The sequence below is a fragment of the Poecilia reticulata genome, chromosome 13 (genome assembly GCF_904066995.2).
Source record: "Poecilia reticulata chromosome 13, P_reticulata-male-v2, whole genome shotgun sequence".
In the NCBI taxonomy this organism is placed as follows: domain Eukaryota; kingdom Metazoa; phylum Chordata; class Actinopteri; order Cyprinodontiformes; family Poeciliidae; genus Poecilia; species Poecilia reticulata.
In genome coordinates, this window is record NC_088842.1 from 5,834,331 (window position 1) to 5,861,269 (window position 26,939).

A 26,939-nucleotide genomic window follows, 5' to 3' on the forward strand; every position below is an offset into this window, starting at 1 on the left:
CTCTAAGTGGCCTTTGATTGATGTCACAGCTGTTGGCCAAGCCTAAAATAAAATGTTCTTAATATTTCCCTCTTGGTTTGTTTTGTTGCTAGAACTAACCTTGGCTGATTTTGATGACGGAAATAAAAGATCCGTGTGTGTGTGTGTGTTGATGTAGCAAATATGCTGTTTAACACAATTATATGTAAATAGAAAATGTGTTACTTTGCATTAGATAATCATAGAATTTTTTCGTTTTTGCTAAATTCATAACCGATTAGCTTTTTCTTTTAACTCAGGGCTGCATCTCCCGCTCTGACTGTATAACAGGATTTATTGTGAGATTTGAATCCTTTGCTAATCCATTGTTTTCATGGAAGAATGGCTTCATGTCTGGGATCATAAATAGTAAGTGAAAGTTTGCAAATTTTGTAATATTTTATAATCAGAAAATCCTTTTCTTTGGACTTAGTGGGCATTAAGTTCCTAACTATTCCATACACCATCTGCCAGGTCTTTTGACAACATTAAATGGCAGTGCTGTGTGCCACATGTTAAGAAGATCTAAACAGGTCAGAGGATTTATACCACTTATGCTAGATATGGGGCTAACATTACAGCTAACAGCTTTGTTTAACACATAAAGGTGTTAATGACCTGATTTTGTACAAAGGCTTTTGTAAGGATTGAACAGACAGAATATGTAGTGGTAGATTGTTAAATAGAGGCGTTTATGAACTGATTTTTTATTATTATTATTGAAGCAAATTAGAAGTTTTTTATTCTCTGGCTAATTTAACCTACGATGAAAATTTAGAACAGAATGGAGCCTTTAGCATAGCACACCTATATACAAATTAAATTGTGTTTGTGTTGCACTAAAGTGAACTACACTTAATAAAGTAAGTTTTAACAATTCCTAATTAAATAATCAAATAAGAAATAATGTATCAATGTGCAACATGTGCCATGTTAAACAAGCTAAACTCAACCAAGATGATCTTAAATAAATTCAGCTAAGCCAATTCTAAAATTGATAATTAATTTTCTACATTAAGCCAAGCTAGGCTAAGTTGTGCAATGCTAAATAAATCTAAGCTAACCTCTTTCTAAAAGTGATCAAACAATTTGTTAAATAATCCATTTAATAATAGTTAACTTTCTAAAGCTTTAGCTAAAGCAGTTTCTAATAATTGCAGGTTAATTTATTTTGTCTTTGTCAAAATAAGACATGGTAAACAAAGCTAAGCTAATAACAGCTAACTCTAGCTGAGTGTTTCCTAAAATAAGGATAACAAATTGCTTAATAAATAAAAAGAGAATAAAGCAAAATGTCTACCTAGAGTCATCTTAATACGTAATCCGAGATTAACAAATTAGTTTATTCCCAGTTTTTGTACTAAATTAAATAAAACGGGATATGCTAAGATAAGGTCAGATGAAATAAACTAATATAATGTAAACCCTTTTTCAAAAAGAATATTTATAAAAAAGGCAAACAATACAACCAATCTGGAATTATCCAATACAATAAATCTGTAATCCAACACTGGCAGTCATTCTCGTTATAGTATTTGTGGTAAAACAAGCTACAAAAGGCTAAACCAAGCTAAATTGCAACAAGCTACAATGAATCAATATAAACTGAACCAATCTCAGCAAATTAAAAAAATAAAAATATTCAATAATGTCACCCAACATCATGCAGTGTTTTAAATCTTGTAGTTATTGTATAAATGCCGTGGAGGTGGTTTATAGAAAGATTTTGAAATTCAACATTGGTGTGTTCAGCTTGCATCCTCTTACATAACGTATTAATTTTAGAGACATGGCACCGATTTAAAAAATGCATTTCATCTCGTCTTTCTTGATTTGACTGACAGCTTGAGCAGAAGCTGGAAATACACTTCCCCCTTCACACTTAATCTGTGTTAGAGCTGCGATTTCATGCTGCGCGTCTGGATGATTGTGACTCCAGTAGCTGATTCATTAAAGCTGCTCGGAGGAAAAACGACGTGACTGTGTTTGCTGCTGCTTCCCCATCACCATATGCAGCATACAGTTGGCAGCCGGCTTCCCTTTTTTTCTAACCCACACTTTTTTTTTTTTCTTTTTTGAGAGATTCTTAGATCGTTTAATTTCATGGCAGGCATTTAAATCCGACTGTCTTCACTGCAGATAGTCCTTTTCTGCAGATATCTGCACTCTGACGCGAAGCTAAAATTAGAACAGCCATCTGTGATTAAACCAGCCAGAATTTACATGTGCATGAAAGAAAAATAAACTTTTATAGGCTGTAAACGCTTTCATTTGTCGCTAAATAACACTCTTTGGTAGCATTTGAATCCTCACAGTAGTGTGAAAGTGAGTAGTAGAATCGAGAGTGGGATGTTTCACACCTTCTGCAACCTTGACGGCAGCTTTTAGCACTTCTTTGCGGGCCAGTAGGTCCTTCTCACGTCTTTGACATGCTAGAGCTACGGACTTTTCATTGATCTCCAGATTTGGTCCTCCACTAACCGCTCTTCAACCACATCAGATGTAAAGTGCGTCCTTTCAAGCCTTCCTTTCCTTTCATGTACATAGGGCAGACCATCGTCTGCGTGGGTACGCAGCATCTATGGTGGTCTCTTCTGGTTACCGTGTGGGTGAGGGTGATCGCTCTCACGCATCGGATGGGACTTTGCTTTCTATCATCCACACACCCATTAGGATCAGCAACGATGGGGAAAAAAGGATTTGGTTTTCTGATACTCTAAGCTTAATCCAAAAGCAGAGAATCCACAATCATTACAAAAAAGGTATTCACAAAAAAAACTTTAAGCTGTTTCTTGGATGCATTAAGACTTTGTGATTAAATGACCTTTGCTTTAAATTGAGCTTTTTTTTCTTTTTTTTAAAGTCTCTCGTGACAGAAATAGGTCACTCAAATGGGAAGATACCATTATTAGGCTACATAACTCTCATGCTCACCTATTTTGCAAAGGACTGCATGGTTTTATTCTCTAACCAGTAATGTAGTACATTTCTGTTTTATGTGTTTATTTTCTTACCACATACAAAGCGATCTTTGTTTGTCAGAGCTCACAACTAAAGGCTAAAGGCATCCACATACTTGGAAGTACCATGCTAACTCTATTAGTCATGTGGACGCCATGGACACTGTCCTCTGACACTTCAGATTTTGTCGTTGAATCCCCCAATTGCCTAGATTTTTTGTGACAAATTCTGTCATTTCCAAGTTTAAGGAGCTAGCTAAACGTCTAGCCTTGTTTCTTCTCCACTAAGGCGGCCACTACACATCCATCAGTGCAGCACACAGTGATAATTATGCTAGTTGCGCCGACTCAACTTTGACAGCTCGCATAAAAAATCATCTCCATGTGAACACTGTTTCCTGCCGAGCAATTTACTGTGCAACAGAGAGTACGATTACGGAATCGTAAAACACTCCCGCAGTCTTAACAGACGGAGGCATTTGCACCACCCAAGTTTTTTTTACTCTGCACTGATCACTATGCACTTTTACGAGGGTTTTTTTTGTGTGTGTGCGCATGTGCAGGTTTGTGTGCGTGCGGGTGCGTGTGTGTGTGGTTTCGGAAACTGATGATCTGACGGGACAACCTTTCCCGCTGTACGACTGACATTTTCTTCGCTCCTCCTGAGCATCGCTCTAAGACTGCAGGGTTTATCCCGGGTGGTGTCTATTGTGCTTCCTGATATTGCTGAGTCAAGTCCTGTCAGTACTACATATAAGAATTTGATCATTATTCAGCAACATTTGCTGAATGGAAACTGAACAACCAATCGCAGGAGCAACCAGTTTCACTTGATGAAGGGACAACGGTGCCAGGGGGATTATGACTTGTTCATCACAAAGCCACAAGTCAAGGTTTCTGTGAATATGGCACCAGAGCTTCACAGGAACATCTTAATTAGCGTGTTAATAAAACAAACTGAAAAGGTAGAAATTGTGTCAATGGCACGCAGATTACTTGGAGACTTGAAGGTCACAAAGCTACCAAGGCTGGGAATTGATCTCTTTATATGGGGTTCTTGCTCTACTTCTATGTCATACGCTGCTTCCTGATAGGGTTTAGTTGTTGTTTTAATGTGTCGTTTCATCGGCTCTCTCGTTCATTTTAAACGAAGGGGTAGCTCTACAGGGTTAGACTGGGATTCTCTCAAGACATCTTTCACTTGGCAGAGAGCCTAAAATAACTTGTGAACTTTTGAACTGTAAATTATGACATAATACTCAGAACTTGAAAGTCTCTCTAGAAATTAGCATATTTAGCTCCCCTAAAGTCAAACTAAGCTTACAATCTTCTAGTATTATCGTAGATTAGAGGAGTGTATTTATTTATTTTTTTATGTTTTAGAAACTCGGATTTAGATCCCAGAAGTCAAAAAGTTTGAGTCCTGTAAATTCATAAAATTCCCAGAAGAGGCTGAGAACCAGGATAAAGTTCGTTGGGTCATGAACATCCCCGCAGTGATATGGGCTCCATGTCAGAGTCCAATCATGCTGATGGAGGACAACAGTGCGAGGGGGATTATGACTAGTTATAAGCTCTGCCTCCTCTCCACTCACACTTAAGAGTGGATTATGCCAACTCGCAGGCTTTTCCTCTCATCCTGCAGATGGCTTCTCCTCCTCCCTCTGACCCTTTGCGTTCAGCCCGTCCTTCATTTCTGGAGCCAGCCCATCCTGAGGCAGGTGGCTCTCCGTCTACTGACGGCCGCAGCCGTGCGTAGAGCTGCATTTCTCATAGCATTATCACTCGTGTTTTTAACCTCTCACTAATTCAAACTGACTTCAGCCACTAAAGTGAGGACGGCCGTCCAGTAAAGGGAGGGTTTTGGTCAGGACTGGAATCGCCAGATAAAATAAAATTACATTTATGACGGAGTATTAGGGCCACACTAAGAAAAATAAAAATTAATAAAAATTTAAGAATAAAGTCATAATATTATGAGATTAAAGTCGTACATGAATAGTCATTCTATTACTATTTTCTCATAATATGTTAACTTTATTCTCAAAATACTGACTTTCTCGTAACAGCATGACGTTATTCTCGTAATATGACTAATCTCGTAATTTTCTTAACTTTATTCTCATATTACAACTTTATTCTCATCATTTCAACTTTACTGTCATAATTTTATGACTTTTGAAAATATTATGACTTTATTGTCACATTATGACTTTATTCTTGTAATACTATGAACTTATGCTTATTATGACCTTATTGTCGTAAAATCATAACTTTATTCTTATATTACTTTATTCTCATATTGCAACTTTAATTCTCGTATTATTTCGACTTTATTCTCATATTCTGACTTTATTCTTGTATGACTTTTTTCTAGTAATACTATGAACTTATACCCGTAATGTCATGACTTCATTCTCGTGATTTACGAGTTTGTTCTTGTAATTTTGTATTTTTTATTTCTTCTCACTACGGCCCTAATACTCTTATCGTAGAATCTGAAAGCCAACTTCTGAACACTGGTTCAGAGTGTGTCTATGCAACATAAACACAGTATTAGTAGTCTTTAACTGGTAAAGGTGACATTTCAGGAAAGCAAAGCGAGGTTTTTCCCTCACAGATGGCCCATGCTCACAAACATCAACACGGCGAGGTGCACCGGCACGGAGAAACCAAGCTCATTACATAAGCAGTGACGGCAGACGCAGCGATCGCGGCCCCAGGTGTTCTGGCTCAATGCTGCGTTTCACACAGCCGGAACATACTCTCTGTCCAAATCAAAGTCCATCCAGCATCAAATCGGATTCTGGGTCCAGCATCAGAATCCGATTTGTATTTCGTTCGGTTTTCTTTTTAAACTGTGTGTGTAGCTCGTAGTAAAAGCATCCTTTCATGTGTTTCTATCTGGAGCCACATCGCTGTGAATGGGTTGCATGGGGCGCAGGGAGAGAAGCCAGGGAAAGAGGCCAAATATCCACCCACACACACACATGAACACACACACTTTAGTAGTAGTGCCTTTCTTCCACTTGCATCATTTTTTTCCCTTTTTGCCAAAGCAACAAGACAAAAATAGTAATCTTTTTTTCTTCCTAGAGAGAGAAGCGTGAACTAGAAAGGAGCTACAAAATGAACGTAAAACAAATGTAGGCAATGAACGGATCGTTTTCCGCTTATCCTTTCAGGCTCGTCAGAGAGTCAGACGTGATTTTTTTGGTCTTTCTGATGAACGTGACCTGCAGACTGTCAGCCATTGTTACTTCATTTCAGACGGCTGTCGGGGAACGGGGGGTTTTATGGCCAGAGACGATCCTGCAGGTGTCAAATTTCAGGATAGTCATTTCATTTCCGGCTCCCAACATACGCATGTCAAAAACCACAACAGAAAATTAGCATCAAATTTCAACTGAGAGCCTGTTTGTTAATTTGAATCTTCTAATATGCTTCGTTGATTTACAAAAGCGATTTTAAAAAAGCACAGGATCAGAAACCAAATTAAAAGCGAGAACAGTCGCTTTTATTATTGTTTTTGTTTGGCTGCGAATTGGCGGAGAGAACTGGGCTTCCTTCAAAGCTCCAGAAGTTGGTATTCAAACCATGGATGTAGTATCCTCCATCTGTTATCGTTACACCACCTACTCCTCAGAATGCGTTGGAATCTCTGTAGTGGACTTAATCAATTGTCCCTTCAAATTTTTTATTGTCTTCTTGTTACAATTCTTAGAAGAATGTTTCTTTGTGCTTGTTAAGCCACTTAAATCTGATCTATGATTTTATTGTTTAGGTATAGAAATTCCAAAAACTACTAATTTTGGTGGGGTTTTTTTTTAAATACAGTCCCTTTTTTGTTCATAGTTCTGAAATGTGTTGATCACATTGCAGTCATGTGTTGTTTTTGTGGTTTTTTTTGTTGTTTTTACCATTTGCAATGACATTTATTGGTGACTATGTTAAACTGGACATAGATTCATAGATAAACATGGCATTGATTTCAAATAATTATGGAACTGGAACTCTGCATCTGCAAACACCTAGACCTAAATAGCTCAAATGTGTCAAAGAACAAGCATTTCTGATGGGGATATTCCCTATATTAACAGTTGGACAGAAAATTAATGAAAAGCCGTTCAAACGAAAACTTTGAACTTTGTAAAGGCTGTCAGGGAGCCTGAAAACTATTGATTATTATTACAGCTTTTAAAAGATCACAAGAGAATCTGGCTTTTTGAAAGTAAGAAAAAAATAGTTTTAGTTTAAAACCTTTCTCAATATTATGTTAAAAAAAAAAACAAAAAAAAAACATGTAAACGTTTGCTTGTTACTAATACCTTTGTCCATGACTAGCTATTCCTAAATCTTTGGATATTGGCACTTGCTTATACTTTGCTAACAGGTTGCGTTGTGCAACGTGGCTCTGACTTCCTGTTAGTCTTTAACAGGAAATGATCTCCTTCACACGACAGGTGTGTGAACAGCTCATTACGTAGGCATTACATCCCTCACGTAGAACAGTGTAACAGCATCATTCTGCAGGGACAACTTGCACAAAAAGAGAAGCTGCTTTCAACCTAAGGGCAGGTATAGGGTCCTGTGAAAGTAAAGCTGCTCCTCCCCAGTTTTAGTCTAATAAATTCGGTGCAGTTAAACAAAACATGCATGCAGAGCGAAAGCCAATGTTACAACTTTTTCACATTTCAATTTCTGTGACACAAATGTCTGGGTCACTTTTGTCACAGTTTGCTCTGTACTAAAGAAATGCTAACCAGTAGCTCATTGAGTGTCATTTGGAAGAAATTACAAGTTTATGGTTTGTGGTCTGATGGCTTCAAAGGTTTCTAGGAAAACACAACAATCCACTGTTAAATCTTTGGAAAAACATGTAGCTTTCTTTTTAGTGAAGTTTCTCTTTATTAAAGTGGAAGAAGTCGGGGTATAATTTACGCCCAGATTTTTTTCTTTTTTATGTGGAAACATGCCATACATACTTTTACAAACAGAACACCAAAATGTTGAGGCAGTTAAAGTTGAATCAAGCCTCAAGAATTTATCTTCCGAAACATTTCTTAGAGAGACACAAAAGATGAGAATAGCTTTTGTACAGTATGCTGTATCATACTGTACAAGGATTAGGATACATAACGGACCCAAAAAGAGGCGTGCAATTTTATGGCCCATTTCCAATTTTCAACTTTGATCTATTTAAACAGATTTTAACCAGTTCTATTTCTTTCTAGGGACCCCAAAATATGAGAAGATAATGAGCAGTATTTTTTAAAAATTTCTGCCGTCAGTGGTTTTTCTCAGAAATGGTTTAATATAAGGAGAAGATGTGACATGAGGTCATATGTGTGAGAAAACGGCTGCTATAAAAATAGTATTTACTAATATTTTAAACAAAGACAAATTAGGAACAGAGTTGACATTTTAAAGTACCTGTAGAATCTTATATTAAGAATTAGCATGATTAGCAGTGTTATCACAGCAAAAACCGAAGCGTGGACTTACTAACGGGATGGATGTTAGCAAGTCCATCATATTCCATTACACAGATTGAAAGCTCAAAAAAAGAGAAAACTTAAAAGGAAAAAATATACTTTATTAATTATCCCGCGTCATAAACTATCACGGAATATTAAGTCACTTCTAAGGCACTTCTGCTCAATAGGCCGCCAATGTAAAGGTGATAATCCAGTTACCAGCCAATTTCTTGATTCGTTTCTAATCTATTCGTCATTAGTTTAGGTCGTGCCACATTATTTTACGTATCCATTTGAACTCCGTTGTCAAACATCCCTCTCTCCTGGCTCTCTCAAGGAAAACAGCCATCGTCATCGTTATAAACGGGAGGATCAGACAAAGAGGAAATCCGGACTTTTCACACAGATTTTTAGGGATTACAGTAACCTGTGTGAGATGAAGCCAGAAGTCTTACTTCTCTCCAAACTTCCTGAGCGAAGGGTTTGGTTTCAGCCTGCAGGCAGCTTATGTTTGAGAAAATTGACGTTAATCCCAGTTGTAGCTTGAAAGACAAGAAAGTTTGGCATAAGCATAATAAAGATGAAAGCTGGTAGAGGTAAACTGGTGGTTTGGACGAGGCTCCCGAGTCGATGGAAGCGGTACGTTTGGCCCGTTGGAGTGCTGCAGTCTTGCACTCCCTAAAGCGTTTGGTTGGGTTTGTTCAGGGCATCTCGTCGGTCGTTCCTACCTCTCTGGTAAACATGGGGGTTTGTTTAGGAGTCTCTCTGTTCTGTTAATCGATAGACCGCACTTCAAGGTTACTCATGGGTCCCTGACTGTCACCAACGCGTCTGCCATGTGTGTGGTTGGGGCTGTTGCTGTCACTTGGAAAAACAAAAACCCCTTTCCTGCCTCCCCACAATTCGCTCTGCACCGGTGAGATTAATCTGGAGGGATTTGTACCTCTTGCTGTCTACCTGTCAGGAGCACTGCACAGAGGGACCAAAGGATGTTGTGACGGCTTTGTTGGTGGTGTGAGCTGGATGAATGGACGCTGCCTAAGAAGATTTGAGGATGAGTAGGGAGAGAGAAAGGGCAGTTATACAGGGGAGAGGGGGCAGATATGATGTGAACGTGAGTATCTGAGCAGCCGAGCAGACGGAGAGAGGTGGTTAAATTTTAATGAGGTGATTGTATTATACAGTACAGAGTCCAGCCTGAGCTGCTCCCCTGTGACATCTCATCCCCACACAGAAGCATTGCTGATGAATTTGTCCCAGGATGCTCATTGACTAGGCAGTAATCGGTAGCTGTTAACATATCACCCTAACTTGGTTTAGATAATTTATTGTTTTTAGAGGCAATCTCGTACCATTGAAGCCTTCATGACTCTTATTTTTGGTAGAGATATTTCTAAATCCTGCATGTTTCCTGACAGACTGGTTTAAAACTCAGACGAAAACAACAGAGGAAATTTATTGTGCTCCATTTAGTTTCCCTGTTTTATATGGGAAGTCCTGCTCTCTCTCTCTCACTCACTTGCAGCCTGAATGAGTTGCAAACATTGAAAATATTGACAGTACTGTTTAATTTACGTCCTATAACATCCTGTTTCACCATTTGTGCTTTCTCTGGCTTCACTGGTGAACACCTCACTCACAAACATAAATTTGTTTGTTAAATTTTTTTTTCACCAAACCGGTTCTGAAGCTCAACTACTGCCTGTGTTTGCTTACACCACTTCTTTGTGTTTACACTGAGGCAAAATCTGGCTCTGGGTCCCCATCATCAAATAATAACCTCTTTCAACCACCCAAAAATGTTACTTTAGTTTTTATTCTTCTTAATATAAGGCAAAACTGTAAAACCACCAATCTTCATCATTAAAAAAAGTCTGATTTGCATCAGACTAACAGAAACTTTCTGTCTCTTTTCATCCAACTACTTATTGTTTTAATCACCCACCATTGAGTGCTGCATAGAGTTGCTCTGACAGGGGAGGTTTTCCCCTGAATCCATAAACATAATTTCAGACTCAGTTTTCCTGTGTTTTAATATTGGACAGTGTTACTAATGCAAGGTGTTAATGCTGTGCTATCTGTTGCTTTTCTAGCACTGCTGGTACTGATCACATCAGAGATGAGCAGATTGGGATTGGGAAATTTTAAAAGATGTAAGATATTTGTTTGCAGGGATACTGAGATAAAACAAGATGAATACTGCATTCCTCATCGTATTTGCTGCATGAAACGTTCATAGGGACACAGTGATCCAACGCCATGTCTCGACTCCAGGGTCAGTAGTGAAGTGCTTGAGAAGAGAAGCCTTAGTCCCTTAGACTCGGTTCTAGGGACCAAAATTCCAACAATTGTAACATTTTCAGCTGCTGCAGTTCTCTTCCACACTGTACCATATCAGACAACCCAAAACTTTTCAAAACCTTGTTCTTCTCTTCCTATCCACAAAGAAGCACCGTTGAAATGACTCAAAAATCTCCCAAGAAGAGACTGAGCGCAACTTCCTCCTTATAAAATGTAAACAGAAAAGAAGTGGCATCAGATTTTAGCAGTTGTAGGATTTCTCTTTTTGTCTTAAACCAAAGACCACAAGCTATTTCTCCTGCTAACACAGGAGGACTTGTTTTGTCTTGGTTGTATTTACCCAGAATGCCCCATTCTTTAGTCGACTTCCAGCTCTGGCTACTTTGCTTTCACATATGCATTTGAACCGCGCCAGAATTAACTTGGATCGAACTGAGACTTGGGTTCTTAGGCGAAACACTGATCAGGAAAAATTTTGGCCATTTGCTGATTTCTAACACACAAATGAAACCGTAGCTCTACCACATGTCATTGTGGTTTCACCGAGTCGATGTGAATTCAACCCATGAGCGAATTGCGTGCAGTTGTTTGCTAGTGGTGCTAGACACGTAATCTTCTCTGCAGCCAGGACAGGAAATCATCCTGACTCTCTGTGACTCGGCTCTTTTTCGCCTTTCTGCCTCTCCGTGTCTCAGAGTTGGACGGGGGGGGGCCCGGAGCCGTCCCTCTGCGTCTCCCCCATCCCAAGCCAAGTCCCTGTCACTTCCCATCTCCTCTCGGGGTCTATGGTCGCGGGACATTCAGAGCTGGCTGGCTGTCGCGCACTCTTCGGCGATGATGACGATGAGTTCAGTAAATGGTTTCACACAAGAGATGCTGAGTGGACTCTTGCAGGCTTCCAATCGATCGACCCTCCCTCACAGCCCGTTGTGGTTTTGTTAATTGGTCTCCGGCTCACTGCTGACACAGTAACCCTAATGGAGAAGAATTACTGCTGTCCCGTCATGCATTAACCTCCCTCCTCCACCCCTCTTTCCATCAACCCTCCCTCGCTCGCTCTCGGGCCTGACCTCTGCTCCCATCCCCCCTCCCGTCAGCATCAGCAGGCGCGTTTCACAGCTGGGTAGATGGAGATGGCAGTGCACACACACTTCCATCCTGTCACGTGTTCCTGTGCCTCAGGGACCTAAGGTCAGGTGACGCTGATGACCGAATTAAAGCACTGAAAAGAAAAAACTCTCTGAACAGCTCTGCTCCCTAATTAGTTTAGCTATAACAGAGGCATGGTCGCAAGACACAATGTATCTCATATGGAGCTCATATGTGATACATTGTGAAAGTATTCACACTGCTTTAACTTCTTCACATTAAAACCACTAACTTCATTATATTAGGATTTTATGTGAAAAGCAAAGTACAACTAAAGTATAGGGGAAATGAAAACTTGAATATTGTGTTTCGCATTTATATTCGTCCCATTTTACTCTGATACCCCTAGAGGTAAACATCTAGTGCAACTAATTGCCTTCAGAAGTTGGCAGATTGGAGTCTATCAGTGAATAAGTTAATCTGAGGCCTCAGAGGTTTGTTACAGAACATTAATGAACAATGAGCTTCATAAAGACAGAGGAAAACAGCAGACAAGTCAGGGATGAAGTCGTGGAGACGTTTAAAGCAAACTTTCCAAGACGAGAATGAGTTCAGGACAGCTTCTTAGGGTGCATTCACACCAACCCCGTTTAGTCTGCTTTAATCAAACTCTGGTTTGGGTTTGTCGACAAACCTGTCGATTGCGAAGGCGTACACATTTGAACTCTGATGCAGACCAAAAATAACAAACTGGTCTGCCTAAAAATCTACGTCTTGGTTCAGTTGAAGTGTGTGGTGCGGTAATACCAAGCTGACAGGAGACTGCTCCAATCAAAAGTAAGAATTGGATTATAAAGCAGGGCATTCTGGGTAAATACAACCACAAAAACATAAGAGTCTAGCACTACAGGTAGAAGTGGCTTGTGGTCTTTTGCCCAAGACAAAAAGAAATCCTATAACCGCTAAAATCTGATGCTACTCCATTTTTGGTTACATTTTGCGAAGAAGGTTTTGCTCAGTGTCTTCTTCAGAGGTTTTTGTGTCGTTTCTTTCGGTGGTTCTTGGTGCAGTGCCCCTACAGGTTTGGAGGTGAACAGGTTTTTCAAAGGTTTTGGTTTGTTTGACGTAGTGTAGTTTGAAAGCAAACTGCAGCAGCTGAAAATGTAACAAATGTTGCAATTTTGTTCCCCAAGCCAACCAAGAGAGCTTATTAAAGTCAGTTTGCTTCATGGCGCATGGAAAAGTGTGTTCCCTGTACGTCATGCAGTCTGATGAGTCAGACTAGTTTTCAGAGTATGGGTGAGCTTGAAAAGACTAAAACTTTGTGCTCTGCAGTGATGCTCATTCAGGTTTTTTGACTTTTTGACAGCACTTTGTGGTTCTTTAATACCTGTACTGTATAATTATCTGCATTGTTTTTCATAAACCAACATTTCCTCTGTTTTGTTTTACAGTGAGGGCGTCTTCAAATGTCCAGAGGATCAGCTGCCTTTAGACTATGCCAAGGTACGTCGGACACACCGGCCTGACACTAATTCACACCACAAACTCTTGAGTTATTGAGCTAACAACGCATTACAAACTTGTATGCATTTGTGCATATTCCCTGGAAGTCTTGGAGCAGTCCAACCCTAATTTTAATATTTACACTCATAACAAGCAGCAACATGTATTAGATTGAAACAGTGAGGCGTCCCGTCTGTTCGATACTCTACAAACACAGATGTAGCTGTCTGTGGTTTAGGCGTGGACTGCTACAGGATTGTTGGAGTAATACAACCTTGAGTAAAACATGCTGGTTTCAAAGCATTTATCCAGAAAATTAGAATAAACGTAGAGCATAAGTTGTTTGTTTTTTTTGTTTGTTTTTAACATAACTCTGAGGCCCCTTCAGTTTCCACATCATGTCTCTCTCTGTGTTTTACATTGGACATATTGTCAAACTGCTGAATTGTTGTTGTTTTTTTTTTCTTTTATAGCAGATGGTCAAGTTGAGTAAGCTAACAGGCAGTGAGAATGAACATGTGGACGTTAGATGCATTATTCTATGAAAACTCTAACAGTAAAATATTGACAACCAGAATACTAAACCCCCCTTTAAAAGCATGTTCACAAAACAATAAGCAGTGACCCAAAGGCAGCATTGATTTTTTTATGTTTTTTTCCAGTCGATGACTCTGTATTCAGCCTATTGTAGATTGGTTCAGAACATGCTTAACAGAACATGACAACTTTGTGTCATTTAGCGGTGCTAAATCTCGGCGAACAAAGATCACATGTGGAGTTCCTCAAGACTCCATTCTCAGCCCACTTTATCCAATATCTACATTCTTGCTGTCAATGTCTCTAATGTCTCTTACCATACACTGATGACACACAACTTTATATTTTTGTGTCACCAGATGACTGCTATTATTATTTCTGTCACTGAGTGTGCGTGTCGGTAATATCATAGATTAGACGAGCTAGAGTTTCCTTCACTTAAGTCATAAAAGACAGAATTTGTTGTTTCTGGTCCCCAAAATTACAAGGTTAGCTATCCAGTTCATTGCTTTGTCAGTTGTTTTGCAGTCACTTTGTAAATTTGTTTAAGTTTATGACATAGGATCCACAATCTAGCTTTTAGTTTCAAAGAAGCATAACAATGACAACCCAAGATACTGACCTCCGCCCTCTAGAACCTCATCTCCAAACGAATAAACGGTCCCACAGACGTCGCATCCATCAGCATTATTTAGATCAAAATGTTTACAAGTGAGACATTTAACTGAATAAATATGCACTGCTTTGCATTTTGCTGTTGTATGACTTAATGTGAGCACGGTATCAAATCTGTTCAGCGTTTTAGATCACCAACATGAAACAAATACAAAAGTGGGTTAGAAACAAGACAAAGCTAATCCAGTTAAAATGGATGTTTGTCTCCCCCCCTCCAAAAAAATTGCTATCATCTGCTCCTACGAGGACAAATAAACCATCTCAGAGGAGACGAGCAGTTATTATAACAAATCTAGTGCATGTGAAAACGTGAACTCGTGCGAACCCTGCAAACATCTGGTATTGCTTTATGTATCTTGTACGAAGCCATCAGGTTTTGACAGGTTCAGACTGCAGCTGGTTAGACGCTGTGACTTTTACTTCACGTTGTTAAAATAAAAACCTGAGGGTTTGTGTCTCTGATTTACTGTAGTGCATAAAGGCAGTAAAACACGTCTTCGCCCCCAACTTACAGGTTGCAATTTATTTCATTACACCAGAACATTTATTAAAACCATTGCACTCAGTCACTCCCTGAGCAGATTGAGAAATAAATTTCAGCTTCCCTCCAAATGTAATGTAATCAGATTGTGCTCAGGGAGTGGAGGTTTAAAGACCGTATGCAGAGTCAGGACTCTCTCATGTATGATCTCTGCTTTTCAAAGCAACTGCATTTCAGGGATAAGGGAAACGGAAGGATCATTTCTCTTTTTTTGTTATGCTACAGCTTTTGGCATATTTCTTTGATGCTAGACTTTGTCTTATTCAGTCTACAAGACTTAAACAACATATGCAACATCCACAATCACAAAAAAGAAAAACATTAAACATAATAATGTCTGCAGACCTCTTAAATATACGCTCTCCATTCTGATACCTCACCACACTGCTGAAGAGATGTAAATAAATCTTAAATATTTGTGTTGTTTTTCATGAATCCCAGTGCTATATAGTGGACACAGTTAATTAGTTAAACTGGTGCAGATATGATTGGGCAGAATGTGATGATGTGTTGTTTGATGGTTTAAATCTCAGCTGCAAAGAACAAACGTGATGTTCCTCAAGGCTCCATTATCGGGTCCCTTTCTGTTTTACTTTAGTGTTGAAACAAATATTTTAAAAGTATCCAGACTGCTTATTCGAGTATCTTGAGTGGCAAGCAGTTTTTGGAAAAATATTTAATAACTTCTCCTTAGGTAAAAAATCATGATCTGTTTCCCCCAGTAGCACTAGGCTTCCATGTTTGTTTGGTTGCATTTACCAAGAACGCACTGCGCTGCAGTGTCCCGCTTTTGGAGCGGTCTCCAGTCCGCTTGGCGTTCACATATTCATTCAAACCACATCAGAGTTCACCTCCACCGACCTGAGAGCTCAGTTTGTAGATGGACCAGAGTTCAGTTTTTGGGTTTACAACAGAGTTTGATTGCGCATTCAGTCCTTCCCAACAAACCAGACTTTCTAGACTTTAGTTCGTTTAATCAAACAGGACAGGCGTGAATGCACACTTAGTGTTTTCAGGATGAAGAATTAAGGGAAGGGGACGTCTGGCTTAGATGTCCTCAGCTATGTGACCGACACCCTGAAAGCTTGAGATGTGCAAAGACTGGACAACACAACATGAGGAAAAAGCGAAAGTAGAGATGTTTACGTTCAGCAGTGAACCTGAACTGTTGCATGATCAGCGGGGCCCGGTGCAGGGAGTGATGAAGGCGCCTCTAATAGCAGGAACTCCCCAGGGGGGCAGGGAGGCGCTCATGGCACACCTGTCAGACATTGTTATTTACCAAGGCGCTCCCAGTCGCCTGCAAATTACCCCCATCTTGGTGGTCTCCTGTCAGGGTTATCGTAACGCTCACTGCACGCTGTCCCTCCTTTCCAAAAAATAAAAAATAAAAATGCACAAACACAACCACATAAGAACAGCGGTGCCGTCATTAAAGGATTGTCCTGCTGCCACTGCTGCTGTAGTTATGGTGAGGGGCTGAAATTGCTGCTGCAGACAGAATAAACCCCCAACTTGAACAGAAGAGCTTAACCTCTCCCCGATGAGCCGGGGACTAAGTTATTAAAAGGTCATATTGCAGCCTTCCAAGCAGATTCTAAGACTGGAACAATGAGAGACTGTTCCCCCCCACCCCCCCAAAAAAAGAAGTTTATTACAGCAAAATCTTTTGTGGACAGGATTGAAAAGCTTACATATCTGTCTGAACTTCAACATGACCTGAGTGAGCCGAGTTATTTTAAGACATTTCCAGGTGCGTTGTGTTTTTGATTGGACCGCGCTTACTCATGTTTCAGTGCGGGTGCACGTGACTGAACAAATCACAACTCAACAGCCAGGCTACAGAGGGCCGTTGTGACATTTGTTAGGAAGTGGCTTTTCTTGTTTGACCGGGTTTTTTTTCCCCCTGCGTGGGGGGACGGAGGCTTAAAGGCCTCAGGACAGCGACTTGATGGAGAGGATTTCAGGGGATTTTAGTAGAATGCAGCCTCTTCCTCATTGTTCAGTGACCACGGATAAATATTTCTCTGCCTTTTTACTGCTTATTTCTCTCTCTGAGGTCCCATAAAGTCATAAACTTCTTCATTATCACTGCAGTGGCAGGCCTGACTCAGTGCTGCAGTGTAGTAAAAAAAGAAAAAAAAATGATGTGAAATTCCCTCATTTCTCTGTTCAGCTTAGTGCAAACAGTGTCGCCTTTCCAACGTTTTGGCGCAGCGTAACTTTTACTTCTGCCGACAATCTTGTGGTTTTAGTTCAGTTGGGGATGTTTAATGGTACTAGAAGAATTCTCACGTAAGCTTTTTTTTTTTTTTTTTTTGCTCCTTTACTGCCAGGCTGTAACTGTTTCTGGTTAAACTAGACCGATTACATTTCAAAGTCCAAAAATAGAGTGACTTTATCATCAATCAGGTAAATATGTAAACTTTCCTAAAAATGTGACGGCTTAAGAGCTGAAAATAATCTAAATATAAGCTCACATGTGAGCAGAAAATTAAATTAACTTCTGAATTTTGCTAATATAACTGTGAGAGCTAATTCTCAAATAATTTTTACTTTTTACATTTTCAAAAAAAAAATTTTATTGGTCTTGTGCCCTGATGCTCGGTTAGTAACTAAAATGTGTGGCCGTTATTTGTTTTATTCATTGTGTTGAAAGGTTAGGAAATTATATATATATATATATATATATATATATATAGGTAAATGTAATTATTGGGCATAACGGCAATATTAATATTGAATCTTGATATCCCAAAATATCCCAAATTTTCACATTAGTGCATCTTTAGAAATTAACATTTAAAATATTATTTTCCAGCCTTTCTACTACAAATCGTCATTAGTTACTTATCAGTCCCTCCAGTTTTTCGTGGAAACTAATGGAAAATAAACAGATCAAAAAGTCACACTTGCTGTCACACAAGTGCAGAATTTCTTGCAAATTTTTCTAAAGTAGCACCACAAAATCGGATATTGATTGCAAAAAATTACAAAGACATTTGTGAAATTGGATTATTATACATTGGTGAAAAAACATTACAAAACGAGCAGTGTTTATGTTCATTCCTTCGAAATGTGCATACTTATCTTTTTTTTTAAGCTTTACAACATTGTCAAGCAAAAGCTGAGCATTTGCCTAGCACCCTTTGTTTGGAATTAGCACAGTTATAGTAGTTAGCATAATCTAAAGAGATTTCTCTGAGGTTTTTTGAAAGGTGGCCAACATTTCCAGATCCAGAATGTTCCATGGCAGATGGATAACCAGAGCACCTTACCTGCTGTTCAGCTTTTTTTTTTTTTTTGTTCTTGAAGTTTTGCTCTCTCTTGCTCCCTTGCAGCCTGTATGATATGCAGACATATTGTTGAACACCCAGCTTCCAATTTGAAGTTTCCATCTCTTTGCTTCCCATAATTTCATTTTCAACACCTCACTGAGACTCAAATGATCCATCTTAACTATTTGGTCTCTTCACTCATATAATTAGCAAATAAATCCTAAGTGTTATCAACACACGTTTTTTACGCTAGTGTCACATTCAGCCAGATGGAGGGAGTCTTACAGGACACACCAGATACAGATGACACTCCTCAAAACGCTACCGTTGCTAGTGAACAGCAGCAGGTGTCTGCATCTGTCCGCCCTGACTTCATGCCACGTTGTCGCCCTCAGATCTACCCAGACCCGGAGCTGGAGCAGCAGATCCTGGCGCTGCCCATCCGCTGCATCCACAGCGAGGAGGGCTGCCGCTGGACCGGACAGATGAAGCAGCTGCAGGTGAGAAGAAGCTCCTGGTTCTCTCTCTCTCTGTCATTCACTCACCTGCTTCAGGCAAGTGAATGACAAAGGGGGCAAGTCCGCTGAACCTGTGGCTGCTTCTCTTCCCCCCTCAGGGCCACTTCTCCACCTGCGCCTTCAACGTGATCCCTTGCCCCAACCGCTGCTCCGTCAAGCTGACGCGCCGCGACCTGCCAGATCACCTGCAGCACGACTGCCCCAAGCGCAAGGTCAAGTGCGAGTTTTGCGGCAGCGAGTTCACCGGCGAGGCCTACGAAGTAAACACTGCTTTTTTTGTTTTTTGTTTGTGTTTGTTTTTTGTCGTGGTTGTGTGAGTTTGATGGAAAAAGAAACACCTGGAGAGAGATGACTCATGGTGTCAAATGAAAGAAATACCTGTTGTAAGCAGCTGGAAGAACTCTGGCCTGTGCGTCACCGTATTAGGAAAATATTTTCTGGTAGCACGAATGATGGAAGAGGAAACAACTTTTTTTTTTTTCATCAGCAACTGAATGGAGGGGTCTTACACTCCTCACTAACACCTCTGTTGGTCCCGACTCGCCTCTGTTTACTCTCCCTCTCCCTATGTACACATTTCCAGAACCACTACCTTTCACTTTCAAATAAACAAAAAAAAAAACTGTTAGAAATGTTATATGAAGGTTACTATCTTTCTGGTCTATCTACCCTCTTTCTTTTCTTTGTTTCTGCCATTGTGTCCTGCCTTCTTTCCTTTTGTGTTTCACTCTTTTATCCTTTCCTTTCTTCCCCTCTTCCTTTTTGTCTCTGGTTTTATGGGTTCCATCTTATACTGTAAGTGTAAATGTCTTCCATTACTATTATTATTATGTTACATTTTACAATAAGCATAAAGAACTGAGACCTGTTGGAACCCTTACAGAAAGGCTAACCCTGAGCACACAAGAGCTAGCGACAAGACACAGCAAAGTTGAAAAATGTTAAAACTTTTATTGCTGTCTTCCGTATCGCCTCCAATCAGTTGGGTTTCACAGCAACTGGCGATGACTTTTTCCTTTCTCAATCATTCATCAAGCCTGTCACTCATGATAGACATAAAGTTCTAGCTTTATGCAAGACCTGTGATTAACATATTTAAGACCAATGCACATTATTGTGATGTATTTAAGACATTTTAAGACCTTTGTTTTAGATACGTGAATTTAAAACTTTTTAAGGATGCGCGGACAATCAAAGTTTGGATTTGGATTTTTTTTTTTTTTTAATTATCAATAATTTCTCTAATCACATTTGTTTCTGTTTTGTTTGTTTGCTTGTTTTGGTCAGAACCACCAGGGCGTGTGTCCTCAGGAGAGCGTTTACTGTGAGAACAAATGCGGAGCTAGGATGATGCGTCGCCTGCTGTCCCAGCACAGCATGGCCGAGTGTCCCAAACGCACGCAACCCTGCAAGTACTGCGGCAAAGAGTTCGTCTTCGACACAATCCAGGTGAGTTTCGCTTGAGCCAAAAAAAAAAGAAAATGCTAATTGTAAGAAAACAGAACCAACCTGTATTTGACACAACGGGCAGAGACGCATTTATTTTCATTTAAGTATTCCTGCAGCTGCTTTCTGTCTGAGGCCTGAGCAGCGCAGGACAAAGAAGTGCAGCAGCAGCAGCAGTATGTTTCCATTCAGGGTGTCCGTGTCCTGCTCCAGCTGGATGCGGTGTGAGCCGCTGCCATTAATGCTTTTAAGTTGAGGTCTCTTCCCCTCAGCACTTCTCTGACAAAGGCAGAGCTGTGATTTTCCCCTCCTCTCACATGCTTTGTCAAGATGTGCTGAAGTAACCAAACGTGGGTCGCAGTGCTGAACAGCTGATTTCCTGTATTTTCATTAACTTGTGAACACCGACAAGCTTTCAAGTTGTTGAAACACTTTTTCCTCTTTGAGCGAGAAACACCAAACATTAAGTTGCTGCAATTCTTCTGTTGTTGGCAAGCGATGCAACTTTTAAATATCTTTTTGAATTTATTTTCAGTTCTTTAAAGCTTTGTCTACAGCGACTTCAGTATCCATTTTATTTGTTGATCCGGGTGTTTTTATTTATTTATTTTGGGTATTTAAATGTCTTCTTACTCCAGTTTTAAATGTTCAGTAGAAATTAAAGTTTATGCTTCATCTTTCAGTAGAAGTACTTGCATTATTGTGCATTAAAAACATTTTTCAAAACAACAATTTTATTGTTTATCGCAATAACTTTTGGGACAATTTATCGTTCAGGACCACCATAAGCATTTCTGCTTCACTTTTAGCTTTTTCAGCTAATTTAACCAAATCACTCCAATTTATAGCATTGCAATAAAAAAAGCAAATTGTAGTATTTTGATCATGCAAAGACGTAATCACTTTTAAATTCATAATTTACCCCAAATTCACCAGAAATGTCATCTAAAGTCAGAATATGAGACAAAATTGATCTGATTTATACAAAACATGTAGTCAGATCAACCCCTCCATAGACTTCCATGCATTATTTTCATTCTTGGTTAGAATACAGTGCAGTCAAATTCAGTTTGAAGTGCCAAATTGTAAAATATTTCCTATTTATGGAAACCCAGATGATTATATTAATTCACTGACTTTGCAGCAAACCTAGTGGGCCTGAACCTTTGTTTGTCATCTCATCAAAAGTGAACAAAACGATATGTATTTATCCCAAAGATGGCTGAAATGAATGGAAAGTATATTGTCTCTTTTTCATTCATTCAAACCAAAATAATGTTTCCGTTCCCATTCTCTTGGACGCAGAACCACCAGTATCACTGCCCTCGCTTCCCTGTCCAGTGTCCAAACCAATGCGGTACTCCCAACATCGCCCGGGAGGACCTGGCCAACCACGTCAAGGACAACTGCGGCAACGCACTCGTCCTCTGTCCTTTCAAAGACGCCGGCTGCAAACACAGGGTAAGACTGACCTGCATCCGTTCTCATTAAAATTCTCCTGACTCCGTAGGAATTTTCTTTTAACACGCCCATTGTTGTGCTAATCATTAGCCAGGAAGCTTTTTTTTTTAAAAAAAAAACATAATCTTTACTTTGTGGTCTTGGGTACCAGGTACAAAGATCCAGTTTGTTGTCTAATAAGAGAACAGACACAAACAGGTTGACACATATATCTGTGTCTTTTTTAAAGCTACCAAAGTCTGGAAATGTGGAAACGTCAAACGCTGTGATGTCATTTTTCCACTTTTTTTAGTCTCTGAGAGTCAAGAAAGCCTCAAATATAAGCAAACAGAAACACATAAGCAATAATAATAAATGTAAAATAGAGACTATACGGTAAATATGAAGAATTATCAGATGCAACATTTTTTTTAAACAAACTGGTTCATGAACATTCTGATATGAATAAATGCAATTTTATAAATCATGAAGGCAACCAAGAGTTCTAATAATGTTGGGGTGTAGACTTGCAACTTTTCAAAATGTAAGCTAATAACCTGATAGTGTACGTCTTCTGTTGATTTAGATTTGCTGTTCCCCATTTTCCAGAGTTGGCTGCAGTTTGAAAATACAAAGTGTTTTTAAAGAGACAGCGGCTCAATTTCAATGTGTTAAATCAATTATCTTTTAAGTCATATTTGATACACATGACATGTTTATAATAACTGAAGTTAACATAATTACTTGGTTGTGCTATAAAATGACACCATGTGATTACAAAATACACAATACTTCCCTCTTAATCAAAAGAAACTTTTGGATAAAGTTACAAGGAAACTTTAATTAATTATCTTGACCCATTAACCTATCACGTTTCAAATCAACCTGACGCATTGTTTGATTGAGTCAGATGAACAAAATGTTTTTTTTCACTAAACAAAGACTCATGAAAAATAATCAAATATATTCAGTATAGAATTAACTGTATTTTATGAACTCTTAAACAGAAGCGATTTGTTTTCTCCCTGCAGTGCCCTAAGCTGGCTATTAGCCGTCACTTGGAAGAGACCACCAAGTCGCACCTCACACTGATGTGTAACTTGGTCGGTCGCCAACGGCAAGAAATCCTGGAGCTGCGACGAGAGATGGAGGAGCTGTCGGTCAGCCAAGACGGCGTCCTCATCTGGAAACTCAGTGACTACTCCCGCAAACTCCAAGAGGCCAAACTGCGGAGCAACCACGAGTTCTTCAGCCCGCCGTTCTACACGCACCGCTACGGCTACAAGCTCCAGGTGTCGGCCTTCCTGAACGGCAACGGCAGCGGCGAGGGCTCCCACCTCTCCGTCTACATCCGCGTCCTGCCGGGAGAGTACGACAGCCTGCTGGAGTGGCCCTTCTCCTATAAGGTGACGTTCTCCATCCTGGACCAGAGCGACCCGTCCCTCTCCAAACCCCAGCACATCACAGAGACCTTCAACCCGGACCCCAACTGGAAGAACTTCCAGAAGCCCTGCAGCAGCCGCAACTCGCTGGACGAGAGCACTCTGGGCTTCGGCTACCCCAAGTTCATCTCACACGAGGAAATCAAGAAGAGGAACTACATCCGAGACAACTGCATCTTCATCAAGGCCTCTATAGATATTCCCCAGAAGATAATGGGTTGAGACCCAAGTGTTCGTTTTTTCTGTCCATGAAGGAGGAAGATGGGTTAAAGACTGGAACTGACGCTTAACCTTGAAAACTTCTAGACGTTGACCCTTTAGATCCTTCCTCCCCTGATAGCCTCTCCGCCACAGAGCTTGAAACGAGTCTGGTTTGTGCAAGCTGACTTGGAGGAACTCGCATCACGAGAGGGGGAGAAATGTTTGGTCTGCAGAGCTGTCACTTGTTGACGTTCCTTTTTTACATTGTTTTTTTCTATGCGTTTGCTGACCTTTTGATCACCCTCTGCAACTTAAAGCCTTTAAAATCAAACAGTGCCTAGAGTGTTTATCTTGAGTTATACTTCTGTTTTTGTTTCTGCAGTACCAACACAATAAGAATGTGGTAAAGATATAGATATATAAGGTTGGAAGGGCATCTGTGAGGGGAAAGAAGCAAATGTTCAGCACCGCCCCAAAGAAGAGGGACCTAGCAGATTCAAACTCAAACCCAACTGACTTTTGTTTACACACTCAGACAGTATCGTGATCTTTTAACAAACACATCGTCCCACATAACTACCACCAATAAGGTTTATATAAACACAAACATACAATACTTTTGGGCGACCTTAAATATCTAGATGTTTTAATTAAATATCTTTGGCAATTCATAACTCTCCTTAGGCCATGAAAACTCTTACGATATGCTAAATGTGAAGTTTTCATTTCTTGTTTGTTTAACTTACCTTACAGAGTTGAAGCCTGAAAAAAAGAATGGTTTTATTAAGGAAACATTCATCTAACCACAGATAAAAAATTGCAATCTTGAATCTAGACACAAACTTAAGACTAAGCAACTTCCTGTTTTATTGATTTCTGGTTTATGTACCTCCACCGAACTTGGAATTTCAGGTTAGCATGTCTGGCCTTTAGCAGAATGCTGACCATAGCTTCCAGAGACTTATTAAAAAGACATAATAACTAAGGCTTTATAGTTTTTACTATACTAGAAAGAAAATTCATTTGTGCCGATAATGAAATTAAAGCTGGCTTCAGACACGCTGAAATATCCTTAATAAGAACTAGAACCGGGAAGAACTTATAAAACCTCTTTTCATTTACCTCTAAAAAAAAAACAACATATTTTTATTTCCCTAAAACGTGACAAAAACACTTAAAACTAAAACTAACATACGTTTTCAAATGGCTAGGTTTAATTTAAATATTTGAAGACTAACCAACTTGACTTTTATTGAACAACTATTAGCCAGATTTACTAGATGTAAATCTCACTCCTGGACCTAAACCGTTAAACTCTGCTCTAATTTTGTGTTTATATGCTAAGCTATGCTAACTACAAATTATTAGCATAGCTTTGCATTGACAGCTACATACATTTCCATTTACTTTTTGTAACAGTAAAAAGCCATTTTGAGTTTTGTTTTTACCTTTCCAAAAACACTTAAGCAAGACTGTTGCAATTATACAGCTAAAGGCAATCTTTGAATTGCTAAGTTTAGGTTAACTCTGAATAAAACGTAAGAACCAGCATGGCTTGTACTGAACAGTTACCACCCAGCAGTAGATGTAAGATGTAATTCCTCCACACCTATAGATGGAACAAATTCTGGAACAAGTTTGTTCCAGATTTCAGTCCTTTAAGGGTTTTGCATACTCGCAAGAACTGAGAAAGATTTTTATTTTCTCAAGGTGTCAAGATTTCACAGAAAAGTAATGGCACAACTCTTGGGACTCCAGCAAAAGCTTTTCCCCGTTAAGCACGTCCTATATAATTTTTAAATTTCAAAGGTTTTCCTAGGTGATTTGTTGAGAGTACTCTGCATTAATTTCCTGCTGCCCTGGAATTTCTCTGCTCTTGTGTAGTATGCATAGCCCTTTAGGCTAACGATTGCTAACAATTTTTATTAGCATAGCTTACCCTAAATATTCAAACATCTGTTCACTTGCATCCTCTAACAGAGAGTCTGATTTTATGTACTTTTTTAAAAACATTGCCAAAACCAAGACGACTCTTGAAACAAATTACACGAGAATGCTGAATATCTGTTGGTCGTTATCGTAGCAGGAACTGTCTTGCGCTCTTGTGTAAGTAGTAACCAGATCAAAGTGTCAGGGGCTCTCTGGTGTACTGAACACACACAAACTCTAACTGGGTCCATATTTACAGAGTCCTCACACTAATAAGAGAGGTTACCGTACCTTTTGTCCACTATCAGAATACACACGCAATCTAAGAGTGAAGGAAAAGCCATGTGGCCTTTTTTACAAAGTATGTCTTCGCATGAGGGTTTTAAAGGTAAGCAGGCAAACGCATGCTTTGTGTCAAAACCTCGTTCTCACTTTTTTTTTTTTTTTTTTATGTAAGCTGTATTCTTGAAATCCTCATTTGTTGATGACTTTTTGCTCTTTTTTTAAGTTGACAAGAACTGTCAAAAAAAAACAAACAACTTTTCTGATTTTGTTTTTATAAAATGTGAACCTTGGTGGCATAACCTATAAAGACAATGAACATTTGATATTGGTGTGTTTTGCACACGTGGGGAATGGAAAGGCGTTCAGAGGCTCGCTGTAATGGGGGACTGTTAGCTCAACACACAACATGACGACGACAAGCAGCCCCATGCTGTACGCGCGTTTTCGTCAAAGCACCATAAGGAGCTGAGAAGACTTTTACAGTTTACTTATGATATATGTGAATACTAATGTAAAAAACATGCAGAAGCACATTCTGTCTTTTTATTATTACACATGGGGGGAATTCTTAATTTCTTGTCATGAATACCAGCTGATATTTTACAGTGACACAAAAAGGCAAGGATATAAAACAAAGGAAAAAAAACAACTTTTTTGTAAGATTCTGTATTTTTCAAAACACTTAACTGTTTTATACAAGCTCTTTTCGTTGGAGAGTCGGGGTTGACTTTGGGAGTTTTCAGACCCATTCGTCTTTTGAACATTTGAATAATTCGTTTGTCTGTGTGGTTTGAGCCTGTTCTGTCTGTATTATTTCCTCTTAAAAGTATTTATTTTAAGGAGCCATCCGGAGTCTAGACTGGTGGCACAAATGTTTTATTATGTTGATTGATGAGTGCTTGTCAATTTCTTATGTAAAATAAAATACCATATATCAGTTGTTTTACTTATTTCCATTTGTGCTCCACAATCTATGTTAATTGCTTCATTTTAAAAAAGGCCTCCAATATGTAATTTTATTTGCATAGCACCGAGTGTGCTTTTCAAAAAAATAAAAGAAATGGAGAGAAAATTACAGTGAAAATAAATATGACAGAACACTTGCATAAGAGGAAACATTAAAATGAAAATTTAAAACTGGGAGTTGGTCTTAAAGTTACACGTTACAAAAACTAAACGCTGCCTGTCCTTGGTTAGTTCTATGACATGGATGGTTAAAGGAAAACGATCAGGAAACCTCTTAGCAATATGGCAGTCCTCCTTATCTAATAATTCGATCCAAGCTGATTTTAAATA

General features: G+C 39.3%; 1 protein-coding gene across 1 annotated transcript in view; it reads left to right on the forward strand.

Annotated features, from left to right (window-relative positions):
• Positions 1-26,580, forward strand: part of traf4a (tnf receptor-associated factor 4a) — a 43,513-nt gene extending 16,933 nt beyond the window's left edge. Inside the window, exons 2-7 of the mRNA XM_017308360.2 lie at positions 13,300-13,351; positions 18,778-18,882; positions 18,999-19,160; positions 20,188-20,349; positions 21,652-21,807; positions 22,818-26,580. Coding sequence (XP_017163849.1) covers positions 13,300-13,351; positions 18,778-18,882; positions 18,999-19,160; positions 20,188-20,349; positions 21,652-21,807; positions 22,818-23,450 — 1,270 coding nt within the window. The 3' untranslated portion in view covers positions 23,451-26,580. The remainder of the gene's footprint in view (positions 1-13,299; positions 13,352-18,777; positions 18,883-18,998; positions 19,161-20,187; positions 20,350-21,651; positions 21,808-22,817) is intronic.
• The last annotated feature ends 359 nt before the right edge of the window (positions 26,581-26,939 follow it).